This window comes from Anopheles merus, chromosome 2R (assembly GCF_017562075.2).
Source record: "Anopheles merus strain MAF chromosome 2R, AmerM5.1, whole genome shotgun sequence".
NCBI classification, from domain to species: domain Eukaryota; kingdom Metazoa; phylum Arthropoda; class Insecta; order Diptera; family Culicidae; genus Anopheles; species Anopheles merus.
In genome coordinates this window covers 58,728,064-58,745,267 of record NC_054082.1, presented here as the reverse complement: position 1 = coordinate 58,745,267, position 17,204 = coordinate 58,728,064, and the positions used below count along the sequence as shown (strand labels likewise).

At 32.8% G+C, this 17,204-nt stretch overlaps 1 protein-coding gene across 9 annotated transcripts in view; it reads left to right on the top strand.

The window, feature by feature from the left end:
- LOC121590435 (homeotic protein antennapedia) overlaps positions 1-16,452 on the top strand; it is a 94,143-nt gene extending 77,691 nt beyond the window's left edge. For 7 of the 9 annotated variants that reach the window (XM_041910131.1, XM_041910130.1, XM_041910129.1 and 4 more), the window contains 3 exons: positions 1,933-3,341; positions 4,106-4,316; positions 13,232-16,452. In XM_041910131.1, coding sequence (XP_041766065.1) covers positions 2,829-3,341; positions 4,106-4,316; positions 13,232-13,479 — 972 coding nt within the window. In that variant the 5' untranslated portion in view covers positions 1,933-2,828 and the 3' untranslated portion in view covers positions 13,480-16,452. The remainder of the gene's footprint in view (positions 1-1,932; positions 3,342-4,105; positions 4,317-13,231) is intronic. The other 2 variants (XM_041910138.1, XM_041910133.1) reach the window with 2 other exon arrangements.
- The last annotated feature ends 752 nt before the right edge of the window (positions 16,453-17,204 follow it).

The window sequence follows — 17,204 nt, the reverse complement described above, 5'->3', positions numbered from 1 at the left end:
CGTGATTTTTACACGAGTTTTCAAGCAGCAATCCTTCCGTCAAAACAAAGCTAAACAAAACAAAGTTTAAATTTATTCAAAAACCCAATAGTTGCACTCTTAGCAAAATTCACAATTATTTTACTACACATTGTATAGTCAGATATCGTACACATTCCAATACATTGAAATAAATTTTTCACTGAGGTAGGAGCAAATGAGTCAAGCAGACTGTGGTGAATCTTTTTCAAGCCATTCAAGCTATCCATCGCTGGATGGATAACAAACATATTTGCTTGCCATCTTTTGACAGGCTGAGAGAAACATCGTGTTTTTTCATCCTTAAACATTAGTTTATGATTATTTCCTGGTCTTAAACGTTCTAACGGTTGTATATTGTGTATTTCTTACTACAAGAACCGGTGTTGTACGAATTATTTTGTTAAATTACGAAAATTGTATCCTGCTAAGATTCGTGGCATGTGAACGCAAAAATATTGACGAATCTTTTTTTGACACTTGTTTCTGGTGGAAGGGGAAAGATTCACGAAGACAGATATGCCGTGTCTGAGCGTGCCTTATCGAATAGTGTTTAGCACATTACAAAACGCTGTTACATTACATGTTTGTCCTTGGATTAAGCCAGAATTCCGCAAAACATGTATGATGGCACTGAAGACTTTGGGCTGTGCAATAAATAGGATCGAAGCATAAGTGTTCTACAAAAAAAAATCAAAATGTTTGCTACCTAATCGTGAGAATGAACTATATTTGCTCGATTTCAATCAAAATCAAACGATTCTTAATGTACAAATCCATTCATTGTGTTAGAAATGAATAACAATTTTTTCATATTTTCATATTTTAAAGACTTCTAAAAACGACTTAATACATAAGGACTCTTCAAAAAAAAAAAAAAAATAGTAGGCACAAATGCTCAATTTTCACGAAAAATACTGGTTTTCATTAATGTTTTATAGTTATTTGGATAAACAACAATGTATAGCAAATTACCCTATATGATTTTGTTTTAAAGAACTGAATTTTGTTTATACATTTTTCAATTCATGAAAAAAGTAGACCATTTCACACGACGAAGCTCGTACTACTTCGTTAAATCATCTTGCATACATGACTAAGACTATAACCATCGGCAAGACGGTTTAAGTACATTTAAGTAGAGGTCGGAGCTAGCAGCGTAGGGAGAAGCTCACTGAACGGTTTATGGGCTAGACATGTCTCTCAATCATTACGTTGGCCAAAGTCACGTTTTTTGAACATGCGTAACACGCATAGCAACATCAACTTGAGAAGAAATCAAACAAACCTTTTGTAAAAGATGAGCGTAGTATATGTACTTATTCGACTGTTTCCTTTCGCAGAAAACACAGTAGTCAGCTGTAAATGCCACATACCCTCATTAGTAAAACAAAACATATCGCCAGTCAGTTGCCCTGGATTGTTGGCCTAGTTGAGTTCAATGTAGCTTTGAATATTCTGATGAAATATAAAACTAGTAGGAATGTATAAAACAGAAAAAATATTAAATATATCTTGTATAGAACAATAATTCATACATCCAATCGTTTTTCTCTATTACAGTCGTTATTTGAAGAACAAGGTTCTTAGATTTGTTCAGTCATCCCTACATTACATCATTTTACTATCCTTGTTCAAGAGCCTTCAATGCGTGGAGGGAAATACTTAATTATACTAATTAATACGTTGGACTTTTGCTTAAATAATAAGTAGACCTAAAACAATTAAGTGTGTCACATCGGAATTAAACGTTCGGGCGTATTTCCCAATGTACTACAAAGAAAAAAAGTATTTTAATAAAGGCTAATCCAAGCTGATGTCCGGTATTATAAGCAAATTATTTAAGAAATATTTTATGTTTTGAAATATTTGTTATATTTTTTACTAATTTTTCCCGTTTATTTTTCTTTTCAGAACTCAATAATCCACACTACAGCTTATACATAGTAGTATGCTATGTATAAATGTGTTTTGATGACCTGACTTAAATTAGTGCTTTGAAGCTTGAATTTAAGTTTCGTCGATTGTATTTTTGTTTGCTGCTCGCCTTCTATCCATAGCTCCAAAGCCAAAGAGCATCGTCGTTTGGCAAGCACATAGCAGAACAACAATAAAACATGACTACAACTTTATCCATCTGATCGAACGAATTACAACAACATAAAATTGTGAAACGAACAACCAGTTATGCTCTGATAATCTTTCTAATATTTGCGTATCCACTAATTCATTTTGGTACAGCTACAAAAGGTTCAGGTTGCTTTTGATTACCATTGTATATGCGTTTAGCTAATGATAGCTGAAAAAGTCCTCACCTTTTGAACGTGTTACGATACATTTACATTACGATATATTTCGCTACAGTGATAAGAAATCATCTATAAGTGCTCTTGGCGATATCGCGTCGATTCTTGAATCATATGATTGGAACATCGCAAACACCATTCAATGACATAGTTGGAGATCAAAAACCCAATCCATTAGTAGCCAGTTCTCTCTTGGAACATTCACGAAGGCATCAGTGTTGTTCGATAGGATTCGGTGGACCCAAAACCAAAGCGACGACTGTATAGCTACGCATTTTCATGTGATATCTTTTTGTATTTTATGCTACCAATTGTGAGGAAGAAATTAAACATCAAATTCCACACAAATTCATGGATTTATGATACTCATTTGCTCAATGCGACAGACACATTGGTGTAGCTAACGGAGCTAAGTTGTCTGGTCAAATAATCGTTACTGTCATATTCACTTGCAAATTTTTCAATCAGTCAGAACAATCCAAAGACAAAAGCTAAACATTCACCATGACTATGAGTACAAATAACTGTGAAAGTATGACATCATACTTCACAAATTCCTATATGAACTCAGATATGCACGGCCACTACCCGGGGACGGGAGTGGACGGCCTGGACACGAGTCAACAGATGTACAGTCATCATAACCAAGCCCACGCGAACCAGGCAAACATGCCACCATATCCGAGGTTTCCTCCCTACGATCGAATGGGTTACTATCAACAAACAATGGATCCAGCGGGATACGCGAGGGCAGACAGTCCGTCAAGTCAGGTGGGTGGCGTGATACCTCCTCAATCCAACGGCAATCCGTTACAGCAGACGCAAGTACAACCCCAGCAACAGCAACCTATCGTTTATGCGAGCTGTAAATTACAGGCTGCCGTTGGCAACGGTCCAAATGGGCTTGGTACGTATGGGACCGAGAATGGGTCTCCTCCGCTGGATCAGATGGGGCATCATATGGGCACAGCACAAATGACAATACCTCAGCACCATATGGGTCACTCGCAAGGACAGGTAAATTGAACAGGCAATTGAATGAATCGGTATTTTGAAAAGTAATCCAGGTTGTTATTGCAAATGCCTTGTTAGTTTGTTTAAGATGTTATGTTTTCATTTATTAACGAAACATCTTTGCTATTTATTGTTTACGCCATATCGTCTCTTATTATTTTGTCCTACAACTCTTCTTAGACCGTTTTCCGAATATGTTATCGATAGAAATAACATTATTAAACACTTTCAAGATGTTTTGCCCAGCTGTCATTATTTGCGACATTCGGGGTGTTAAAAAACATCCCGCGATTGTTGAATAATGCTGTTTCTCGCTGGGAACTAATCTGGAAAGCAGTGTATTATGTACTATCTTCCTAAACTACCAATTGAGTAATTTCTGGTACTCCAATAATGATTTGTATATCAAATACTAGTTTTGAATCAAAATTAATAAAACCACTAAATAAATCGGAAAACCAAAGTAATGTTTTTGATAACATTGGTTTCGATATTTTTCGAATTACTGAAGTTTTGCACTCTGGACTTAACGCCATTCGCTAACTTAACGCTTAAATCTGCCATTCATCCATATTTTACATACCATATTTATTTATAACCATAAATTTATAACTGTTTAGTTTCCAAATATTTTTTAATAAGCGTTTACACTTATAATTGTAATATGTGTTAATTACATAGTACGATCAAGTAAGCAAATTGTTTGTATAGAGCTGTTGTTACGTTTGCTGCATAACTTTTCATATGATTGTTGTTTGCTTTTCCAGGAATGCTATCCTGAACAAGTACATCAAACCCCACAACACATGGCAATGTATACGAACGCGGGGGGAGGTCCACCGGGTGTAACACAGCAGCCAAATATGATGCATCAGCAACCTCCTCCACTCCATCAAGGACAACAAGCTCCGCCAAATAGCCAAAATGCTAGCTCTGGTCTTCAGTCGCCTTTATATCCTTGGATGAGGAGCCAGTTCGGTAAGCTAACAAAATGGGTGATTTTTTTTTAAGTTTTAATGTAAGTACTATAGTTTTTGTATTTTTTTTTTCATTGTCTATAATTATGATGTATACCTACATTTGCTGTATTTATACATGGAATCAGAATCGTACTCCTGCGATTTGATGGTGGACATTGCATATCTCGTAAGGCTCATAAATAGCTCCCACAACGATTGAGCTAAGCAATGAAACAATAATTTTATTCATATTAATATCAAGGAGACAGTTCAGTTCCGTTTTGCCCACAATCGTTTTGCTTTAGGCAAAAGGTTTGCATGATCTATTTCTTGGGGCAGTCCCATGGTACATCAATTCGAACGAATTTTCAACATACACGTTGTGGGTTCAAGTCTCATACCCGGCTGTTTGACTTAAATAAATCTCGAAAACCTATATCGGCCGACAAGACCGCGTAGGTCGTTATGTCAACAAAAAGAAAATCTGGCTGTAATAGAACTATCTGATTTTTGTTCACTGTGAACCCTCTTTTCTTATACTTAAATGTTTGAAGAACGATTATGTTAAAATATATTTCTACCTTTTTATTTGTGTATTGCTTAAGGGTTTTCTCTGCTACACATTGCAGAACATTTTGTGGTTGCTACTGTGAGAAGAACGAAAGGATAGAAGCAAAGTTATTTAAAATTTACGCTAAATTTCTCGTCTGGTTAGTTTTTTTTTTCAGATGTTTTATAATACTAGTCAGGGAAACTTACCTTAATGAAATGTATGTGTATCCCTGACATCAAAATGCATAATTGGAAGATAGGGGATTCTTTTGGGAATGAAGTAAACGCCAACACATGATCAGTCGAATTATTTTTCGATTACAATCCTACCACAAGGGTTGAGCCATTTTGAGCTATCTAGCTGAAGTCAATTTTCAGCTTAATCATTAAACCAGTACGTAATGTCGTGTATGCGTCAAATGTATTGTGTCAAAATGGCCTCCTAATGATTTTTTAATTTTATGCTTCACAATCGTCCATCTTCTTCAGCCTCGATTTGCCCCACTACCAAGAATGTACATGATCATTAGGCAGCTTGTGTAGAGTGAGTGCGTACCAAGTAGTTATTATGTATTTTGTTGTGAAGGCACTGATGGTTTTTGATTGACAGGTTTTAATTTCATTGTACCGGTATACTCCAAATACATTAATGATAATTCTCGTTCCTAGAGTTGTTATTGGGCGCAAGGCATTCACTAGGAGGAGCGTTTCACCTGAAATGAAACAAATAATTTCAACATCAATCATTAAGCAAGATACTTAGTTGATTCGAATGTGTGAAAAACTATGTAAAGGATTCTAAGGACTTTGGTCTGCCATTTTGTTAAACCAAAATGTTTAAAACAATGTCTTGAGTTTTTGGTCATTAGAAACCACAATACAACACGTAAAACAATTTTTCAAATAAAGCAATCATTGTCAATTGTTAAAATAATTTCGAAATCGAAATTACACCATTTTCAATAAAACAAATAAGAACATGTATAACTTTCTTTAGTTCTACAGTGCATGAAGTGTTTAACTAAAATACAACAAAAACATATATACAGTGAAATCCTTCTAAGATGGAGTCTCTTGAAGATGAATTATTGAAGTTAAACATTGAAGGTCCCGTCATATTGCATACATTTTAATTCTATTCAAGATGATTTTAGTTGCATATGCGATTTGGCAAGGTGAGTTTTTGCATGACAGTTCACAAAAATATTGATCAAAGGATATCAGTTTTTTCCCACGGTTTATTCGATACTTCATAGTTTTCTTCAATGAATATCTCTCTAAGCTGACGGTCCTTTAAAAATTGACCTTAGAGAGATTTCACTGTATAATAATTTTGTCAAGCTAAATTACAATAAGCATAATTCAAGATCACAAAGACATTATTCAAATGTTTTGCTGTATAACTTTGGAGATTTTTAACTTTTTGTTGCATGTTCGATATTGTAGCTTACCAGTGGTATGTTCGATCCGTTACTTTCTTTTAATTTGTTAAGGAAAATCCTTTCCAACAAACCAGCAGGATATGATTGAGCAATTGTTTCTTGAAACAATGTTCGGTCATTCTAGTATGTACGACCTTAGGTTATGTTATTTCAAGTTACGACTGCCAGCTCTGTGGGATGTCCCATCGACCTTTTTTGCATGCTGCGATATCCTACGTCTGACTGACAATGCGATGCGTGCTCTACTTTTACCGGATCAATGCAAATTTTACACCCAGTTTTGCATTTTAAGCTTGAAGGAAATCCGTAGTACCAGCTTGGCTTTCTATAATTCCCTTTTTGTTTCTGTTTGTTCCATTTTGGTTCTTCTTTGGTTCAGTTGGTTCTTACCAACAAAGTTGACAAGGGTATTGCTCTCAAATGCGGAATACATTCAATTCTGTATTCTCATTTTCAATACAATTTATGGCGTAATTTACAGCCTTTCAAGTTGGCTATCGCAAATTACTTGCTATTTACACGTATAAAACACTGTTGCATTCAATCAGGTATAATACACACATTGCAGAAGTAAAGCTGAAAGAAAATAACAGATAAACACACGTAAAGTTAACCATAGGCTCTAGTTTCAAAGACGGTATGGTAATTTGCTATAATATTCGATGCTGTTTTATTTATTGATATAATATGGTAACAACAATTCATGAGTTTGAGAAAAGCGGCCTCTTAGGTCATCTTTGTGAAGACTACCATGACATAATCCCGACCATACATTGTAAGATTACCTTTGTACACCTTCATACGTCATCTTAATGTAACTTATCCTCATTTTCAAAATGAGTTGGACTCCTACATGCGTTGTGGAAGCAAAAAGGGTATCTTCAACCGAGAGTCTTAAAACGCCATCAGGTGATACCGAAGCAATCAAGCTGGTGAGTAACATTCGATGCACTCCTGATGATGGCTCCTATCCGTGCACATCATGATTACCCAGAACCTATTGCACCTTGTGAAATTGTAGTCTTGCATATACAATCTGAAACTCCGCAAAGTGAACCCTTAAAATATTTCATTTTCTTTTGCAATGTGATCTACATTCTGCTTACCATCCTTTTTCTTACAAGTGCAAACAATTTATTTGGACGTTAGGAATCATGTCTTGAATTTTCTTAGTTCATCAGCGTGTAGTATTCAACTAAGAGAAGCAAACCCAATCCGCACATGACACCGATTCTTTCCAATGTGTAGGAGGAAATTTGATGAAAAATTTCTTTTGATTGTGTTTCCGATGTTGATAAATGCTACTACCAGCGTCGTTTATGGACGGGGAAAGCGAACATGTATGCGTTGAAGTGTGTGAAGCATCCCTTCGGTTTGCGTTCATGCGTCGGAAAATCGGGCATTCAGAAAAAAACGGTAGAAAGAGTGTGTCCAATCTTTCCTTTAACTTACGTTATAGTTTATATTATATTATTCATCCAACAAGCCTTGTACAACAAGGCTTATACACTTTTCAATATTTTTCACTTACACAAGTATACATTGAGTACTGCAGAATAAGTATCGGAAAAGAAGATAGAAACTAAATATCATATATCAAAACGTTTTAGATCTTTGAAAGTAAAGACAAAAATAAAAAATAAAAAATGAAACTGTGAAAGTCTTCCATTTGGCATTCCATGCCAAAGTGTTCCATTTTCAAGCCTATGTACAAGGTAAGATTCTTCTTACCTCATCATTGCTTTGCATCCAATAATCTATAATATCATATAACTATCATATAACCATTTCAATATATTATAACATAATATAATATAGTGAAGCATACTATTTTTACATTAAATTACGTCTCTTTTTCATTTGTATCATGTAAAATCAAATTTAATTTAAACTCAATTTAACACAAATTAATTAAAACTTATGTTTAAAATGTATTAGTTTATTTGCGTAACGACTTCACGTAATCAAGACGTTGTGATTATTCACAGCAAATTGTAATGATAACGTCAAACTCAATGATTTATCCTCAGGAATAAAAAAAATTAAACATTTGTTTCATATTAACATTTTGTGTAGTTTGAATCGATTCTTTCAGTTGCTCAGTGTGATTGATCATTTTCAGACAATCTTTTGTAAATTGTGTTTTTAATGTTTTTGTTTTCAGTTTGGGATCATTTAGTTTTTAAAACTCAAATTTTTGGTAAATGCTGTTTAGAGAACTTTTTATGCTTGTTAGTGAAAGTTGATTATTTCCAACGGTAGTATTGTGCAAAATAACTAAAACTAGACATATATAGTTAACGGTTTAGCAAATGGTGGTGTTTAGATAAAACTTAAAACGAGAGTTTTACGAGCTAACGCAATACTTAAAACTGTAACCGAAGACTTTAGAAGAAAAAATTACAATGTGTTGAAAACTTTCAACTGAAGTATTCAACTTTTCTTTAATGACACTACAGTAAGTGGTATACTTCATGGTTCATATTCAATTTATTCTTTAGAATTATTCAAACGTTGAAGCATCTCCTAGTTGAATATTCTCCTCATTGAAGCACCTCCTAGTTAAGCTGCCGGCAAACTTGGCGACCAAAATAGCCAAATTATACAAAAATGTTCGTAAAGCTTCACGTGAAAGGCCAAATTGTTAAACCAAGAGTAAACATGTTTTATGAAATATATGAACTTTTTAGAGACGCTCTCTCGATATCAAACAGCAGCATGCGGCTCGCGAGGCTTAGCAAACCGATCGGCAAACCGATCGCTGTCCTAGTTAATCCATTTGGGTCGGTCCCGTAATACAGTAGTCAACTCAAACGTCTTAATAACATGCCTATCATAGGTTCAAATCACATATGGACCATGCCTCCCATACGTAGGACTCAATATCCTGCTATATGTAATCAATAAGTCACCGATAGCTAAGCCCATTGGTGATACAGGCATTCTTTTAATTACTAACAACGGTAATTGTGCCAAAAAATAAGAAGAATCTCATCCATGATTAGGCTTTATTAAACTCATGAAAACTAGCTGGTAAAGCCGGATTTAAATAGCGTTTAATGTTTGTGTATATAACATAAATATTTTCTCAGTCACATGACGTATTTTCTCAACAAACATACCATCAAGAAATTTTGTTTACCGCATTTGAATTCAGTCTCAGCCTCATGTGTGAATGCGTCAATCCACGGAGTGTATAATACCCTTTTAATTACCCCTATGAGATGTTTATGGGAACAGCACAAAACGCAGCAAAATTACTCATTTAATGCTCTTACTAGATAATATGGTACCTTTCGCTGTCCTCGATTAGCATGTTATTAAATATTCATTTCTTGCTGGGTACTGAATGCTTCTGGGAGCTTGTTGTGTTCTGAGGGTCTGTGAACTTTATTATCCCTTTCCTGTATGGTAGCACTTAAAAGTTAACTTTTACTTCCTGAAGCTTACAGAAAATAATTAACTACTTAAAAAAGTGTTGCAATTCTCTTAGCTTTTGCTAGAGGCTTTTAGTTTAAGTTTCTAGTCCAAATTTCTACGTGAATGGTTTGTTGGATTGGTTGGTTTTGTATATATTGTTAATAAAATACGGATCAAACGATTATTGATTTTTTTACGTGTCGATGATTACGTTTTCAAAATTGTGTACACAACGAATGAACGAAATGTACATTTAATTATAATTTTTAGTTTTTTATACTTTGAAGATGATAAAATGGATAGATGTAATAAAATGAAAGCATGTGAGATCAAATCAGAGCAAATCTAAAGTTCAATTTTGTCCATAGCAAGTGTTAACAAAATACATAAAATACAGGTCAATATTCAGTACTATTTAAATATGTGCAACATTCAGCCTAATCAATGCTCGCTTGTGTAGTGAATGCTGCACTATGGTTTATTTGGACTTTTTTGCTCTTAGCTCTTTTTGCTTATGAACTGAAAAAGCAACATTTTACATATAGTATCGATGGGTAACCAAACACAACCAGTCTAAAAATACATTCCCAATGCGAAGGAATACACTTCCTTTTTCAAAGCTTGACAGGTTCGAGCGTTTAAAGGCATACGAATCGAAATCTAAAAAATGCCTCGGGTTTCTTAAAACCAGTATTTTTCTTCTACTCACATCCTGTGAAAAGAAAGCTGCGTACAAGAGATGAATAATAAGCATCGTCAACAGCGCAAGACTTGGCCCATCCCAATGTCCCCTATCGTTTTTCGTTATTCTAAGGACGTGTATGCTCGGTCCGATGCGGTGAATCGTTTGCAAAGAGCCTAGATGATAGACCCATATCAACATATTTGACAGCCGACTGGAGTACAAACATGACCACCACCATGGCCCAAAAACCGATTGTTTTCACTTTTCTCCATCCGCTACCAGTGAAACTCCTATCCTTGCTTAGTGAAGAATGAGAGCTTATTTCCCTTCATTTTGTTTTTCTCAAAAAAAAAACGGAACATCAAGCTTCATCAGTTTCTTCTAATACTTCTACTTCTACTTCTCATTCCCAAGAATTGAAAAGAGAAGATATTTGAATTAAACAATAAGAAAGCAGGATCACAGATCGACGGTAAAGTAAGATAAACATTTTTCGGGTAAAAAAGAACAATATTTTTTACTCAATATCTTTGTATAAGTTTATTGCATGTCTAAATCATTCATATTTGAAATAAAAGTAACATTATCCTCAGAAAATGGTATATCTTGATATTCCTCTTAAGACCGCTGGATATGCAAATTTTGCATGTTAAGGTTTGAAAGATGTTGGCCATTGTTCATAAATAAAATTAATAGCTTTATAGACCGTATACATCGTTTTACCTTAAAAAAATTAAGTTATTTCAATAGTAATTTTTATTCTTTACATTACTCTAGATATTTATATGCCTTTTTTAATTATTCGTCAAAATATTTCAGGAATGTTTAGAACCAAGCATGTTTCTGATGCAAATGAAACAAAATTGCATGTGATATATATGTAAACTTGATTTATCGATCGATTTTTTTTTGTGTTACTAATAACTTTCATGTGCATTACTTGAAATTATTGGAATAACGAAATCAATAATAATACACAACAAACAAGAGTTCTTTTTTCCTGGGTACAAAAAATAGTAGCATTATTGAGCATAATTTAGAAAACCCTTGAATGAGTCGCTTAAGTGGCATTGTTTTATTATTTTTTTATGGCAGTGGATTAAGATATTGAAACGGTATGTGTTAATAACATTTTCACAAAAGTGTAATAAATTTTTAAATGGCTAGTTCCATTCGATGAATTAACTTAACAATCTTCAGACGTGTTTCAGTAGAAATATGTTTCAATCAAAAATGAGTGATGCATCTTACATTATATTTCATTACATCGTTTAAAACTGTTTTGTATCTTTCCTGACAATACTTGTACTTCAATAACCAAATCGATCAACTTATATGAAGGAACATCTAACAAATCCAAAAAACCTTATAAGTTTTGTTTACATTTTGAAGGCTTTAATTATTAAGGCTGAAAATCTTCTCTTCTGGGATGGTCCAGTGTTACAGTCGTCAACTCACTTCACCGTCATCGGCCGGTATCAAGCCCTGTATTGACTGTGCCGTCCATACGTTGAACTGATTATACTGTTATGAGTAATCAATAGTCTCTGAGAGCATGCCCATTATTGATACAGGCTGGATACACGTCAAGGGTTGTGGCATCAAAGAAGAAGAAATCCTTAGGTTTGGTATTGGTGTGTAACCAATGTATATCTTTTAACTGTTAATTTTCCGCGCCCGCAATCCCGGATGCTGTTTCGCAACAATTGTTATATGCAGTTCATCTTTGATTTCGCAAATGCGAAATTTCGGTTCGTGTATTTTCATGCTAAGTCAGCGGACCACTTTACTATATGATGTAAGTCAATCACATGCCCGCGGCACGATGCTTGAAAACATTAACCATACTCGGGATTGCGGAACGTAAATCAATCAGAAGCAATCAGCAATATACTAAGCAGAAGAATTATTGTTAAATTTCAGATGCTTTTAATAATGCTCATATTGTACAAACTGTAGACGTATAAGTTTAGACTGGAGTATCAACCAAAATGTTGTTTTCCCAACACCTTATAAATGTAAAAATTCTACGTGTTTGAATAAAAATTTTAGTCAAATGCTCTAAAGAACTTTATAATTATTAATATTTTTTAGTATTATAATTGTTATTAGTATTATGATTATTATTATTATTATTATTATCATTATTATTTTTATTATTATTATTATTATTATTATTATTATTATTATTATTATTATTATTATTATTTTATTATTATTATTATTATTATTATTATTATTATTATTATTATTAATATTATTATCATTATTATCATTATTATTATTATTATTATTATTATTATTATTATTATTATTATTATTATTATTATTATTATTATTATTATTATTATTATTATTATATTATTATCATTATTATCATTATTATTATTATTATTATTATTATTATTATTATTATTATTATTATTATTATTATTATTATTATTATTATTATTATTATTATTATTATTATTATTATATTATTATTATTATTATTATTATTATTATTATTATTATTATTATTATTATTATTATTATTATTATTATTATTATTATTATTATTTTAAGTATTAGTATTATTATTATTATTATTATTTTTATTTTGTTTATTATTATTATTATTATATTATTATTATTATTATTATTATTATTATTATTATTACTAGTATTATTACATCGCTTAATTTTAAGATTTAGTAGTGCACCATCCTTTGTTTGTCCTTATAATGCCATACTAGAAGCATCTCATTCATTTCCATTATTCAATTGACTTACAGAAAAACAATTAAACATGAATATTTCAATAATATTGTTTATCGTTTTATATTTTTTTTCCAGAACGAAAACGTGGGCGACAAACGTACACCCGTTATCAAACCTTGGAACTGGAGAAAGAGTTTCACTTCAATCGCTATTTAACACGACGACGAAGAATTGAAATTGCACATGCTCTATGCTTGACTGAACGCCAAATCAAAATCTGGTTCCAGAACCGACGAATGAAGTGGAAAAAAGAAAACAAAACCAAAGGTGAACCGGGCTCGGGTGATGAGAATGACATGACACCACCGCAGTCTCCAGCATAAAAACGGCACGGTACCGTCGAGAATCGTTCAAAGCAACAGTAATTACTTCTCGTACCAAAAAACAAATAGGAGTAACTGCCGTCCGCGTGTTTGCAGATTATCGGAATCGAGTTCCTCCATCATTAAATTAACGATCTAGGATCAAAAATTTGAGTCTTCGCAGTGACATGAATACAAAACGGTGTGTGTTTCAAGTGTGTGTTACTATTCTTTTGCCTATCGAATTATTTGAGCTCCAATACAATCATTTTATTTACATACATGGTGGTTATGGTTTTGTATTTGAAATTAATCACATACATTTATAATCTCGTTGTACTAGCTAAAGTAAGCAACACATCGAATATGAATTCATTGGATCATGTAGCGATCAATCAAATGTATTTTGGGCTGGAAAATATTAGGAATGCGCAATGTAATAAAAACAACTTATGTGACCTCAAACTTAATTTTAAAGACAGAACTAAACAATTATAAGAATTGACTTTCATACATAAACACGCAAAATGGCCAGCAGGTCGTTAAATTACTACATTGAAATTAAACATAAACTGTTACTAGTAGGTTGTACACTATCAAAGAAAACAAATTGTGTGTACAAGGATTTCTAATAAACATGGACTACTCTAACACAGTAGTTCCAATGACGATGTGTAGTCGAAACGAGGTCATAGAAAAAAATCATCATGGAATTGTATAAAGAAAGGTCAAATCAGATAATAAAAAGGAAAGAACTGGGTTAACTCATATGAATGTACAAAATTGCGTCAGTGACCGCAACCATTTCTCTTAGAGGAATAAGGATTTTCATCCATATGTTGTGGTGCGACTAATTATAATTAAACAAAAAGAGACAAATGTATACAATTATCTTATAATTGTTGTGAACAAAAAAGTGAAATACGTATAATTTGAATCCAGAAAGATCATCATCTGATTAATGTTGGAAAACTGATTCGAAAACTGAAAACATATAAGAGAGAAAACAAATAGTCTGCTTGGTCCTCATGTAACATCAACAAACAACTTGCATTACCAAAAACATGGATCACAATTGTATGAATTCGATTCAAGACTTCACTTTGATTGTCACAGTAAAAATTTGAAATTTTCAAATTCGATCCAGTTGCTGTGTATTGGTATAATATGATCATATTGTAAATGTGACATTGAGTAAAGCAAACATCGTTTTAATTCACTATTACAGCGACGATTCGTATTTCTGTAAGCAGAATGGCTCAGAGTACATAGCATAAAGCATTAGAAATATGTTGTCTAATTCTCTTGAACTACATGTTTTTCTAAGCCACGAATAAACAACAACATTTCAAAGCAACAACCCCCAAAATGAACTCATACCAAAGTCAATAGAATAATTATGTTTTTTAAGCTCCTTTTATCAGCATCATAGTTTTCATAGTAATCATCAACAATTCATGAGTTTTTGTATTCTGTTCAGCTATTTGCAATACCCTGCAATTCATTGTTTGTTTGTTTTTTTTTCTTCATGAAATGTTTTACTGTTATTCTGATACAATAACAACGCATCTAGAAATATGAGCGTAATTTATTATCAAGACATGCTTTAGTTACTCGCTCATTAAACAAAATAGTAGAACAAACTGGTAACAAGCGAAAGTGAATACACAAACACAATGACAACATAATTTTAAATGTCTCAAATAACAAAAAAATTGAATTATTCCTTAAGACATAATAAAACACCCAGTGGAATAATAGTTAAGGAAAATGGAATCTGGTCAATATTCTCCTTCGAGATGAATGTGCATTATAAATAAATGCACCGTTGAATAAATTTTGGTAATTTACCGTCTCATGCTATGCGCCTGAGATCAAAATGATGAAAAGGAACCGGTAACGTTGTATACGATTTTGTACAAAAATCTTACAGTCGCTATTTACTGTGCTATTTAAATAGTAAAATTTACTTGACACTAATTGTATACATTATTTTAAATTACGTTTTCAGGATAATAAGAAACAAAATTGGATGGGTTAGAGTTTTATCATCTCACATGAATGTGTGAATCTGTAAGTTGCAGGTAAATTTATTTTGTTGTGATATTATGGAATTTAAACTTTTCTACTTGTCTGTCTAATGTTGGCACAATGTTCAACTCATCAAAATCAAAACATAAGGGATCATTCAGAAGCCTAATTTCCAAAAATCGAATATACGTAAACAATGATACATTGAAAGTAGAAAAGCAAACCGAAAAATAACAGTAATTTATAAATATAACAATATTTGGTGGTTTAATTTGCGATCGCTGAAATAAGCCGTTCTGAAAAAAGCAACAAAAACAAATAAAGCAAGCACAAAAATAAAAATAAAAACTGTTAGCCTTTAAGGGACTGTGTAACTGTAAAGCAAAACGAAATGATAATATGTATCTTGGATGATCGGAACAAACTCTAGGAAATGTTTGTTGCCATCGTTTTGTTTCTTTTTTTTTAGAAATAGCAGTACTAGTTGCGCCCAAGTGACATGAAAATTGGGGTGAAATCTCTGATTGAAATATGAAAGTGGAAGTATGTAAAAACTGTTTCCGTAACAATTTTTCCTTAATGTAATTGCCGCAAAAATATCATGATGATAATAGGGGACAAAATCTACAACATTATTTTAACTTGATTTTGGAAGAAGCAGTTTACCAGGAGTTGGCCGACGAAATTGGATGTATTAGATGCCCACAGAATTTAACCATTTAGCATAAGAGCAGAAAAAGCAACCTTGCAGAGAAGGTCCAGTAATTTACTTATTGCTGATACACACAAAATTCAAACAGTGACAGCAAATACATGTCCCATCCCGTGATTGACACAAAATTTATCACGTGAGCACAACAAGTGAAACAAAGAAAAAAACAACAAATGTGTAACTAAATTTGTACATACAACTAAGTTCCGAAGGCAGCCAGAAAGTAATAAATGCGAAAAACAAAATTCAAATTTCAAAGCATGAAAACAATATTCTGCAACATTTCGACGAAATCGTAAAGATCGTTGAATCATTGAACCACGCCTACTGCGCAGGTGTAACACACTTTACCACGCCTATTTTACAACAAAACAAGATGAAGAAAATTCGGAATCATGTTCAGATAACGAAGCCATTACGAAATATTTCATATGTTGAAATATTTCGCGAATGACTCAGAGCTAGCAAAAAAAACAAATATTAGATTTTTTTCATTTCGTCTTCATCTCTAGTCGCTTATTGCGTCTTTTATAAATGCTCTATGAAAATATCTGCCGATTTGTGTCTATACGAGTCAATGTAGTTGAAAGTGAAAGAGTGCATTTCTATATTGAAAATTTCATTTTGAACTCGAACAAGATTTTAATCTCAAAATCATAATAATTCAAGGTAAGTCATTATGTAGTCCGTTTTATTACACTTAAAAAGATTTTAGTTTTAGCTAATTCATTGTCTTATAACACTACTAGAAACATTCAAATTAAATCATCATTGTGAAATTCTGCTATTCATTGGCATGTGTTGTGAGGAAATTCCAACAACCTAAGATTTAAGCTTAAATATTTTGCCTGGCGTTTGTAAATCATAGTATCTGACTAGGAACATCAGAAATAATCATTTATTAAAACAATTTTTCTTGTCTTTATACCCTGTGTTGCACATGTGCTACACGCGAAGAAAGGTTTGCTCCAAAAACAATTGAGAGACTGTCATCTGGATTTTA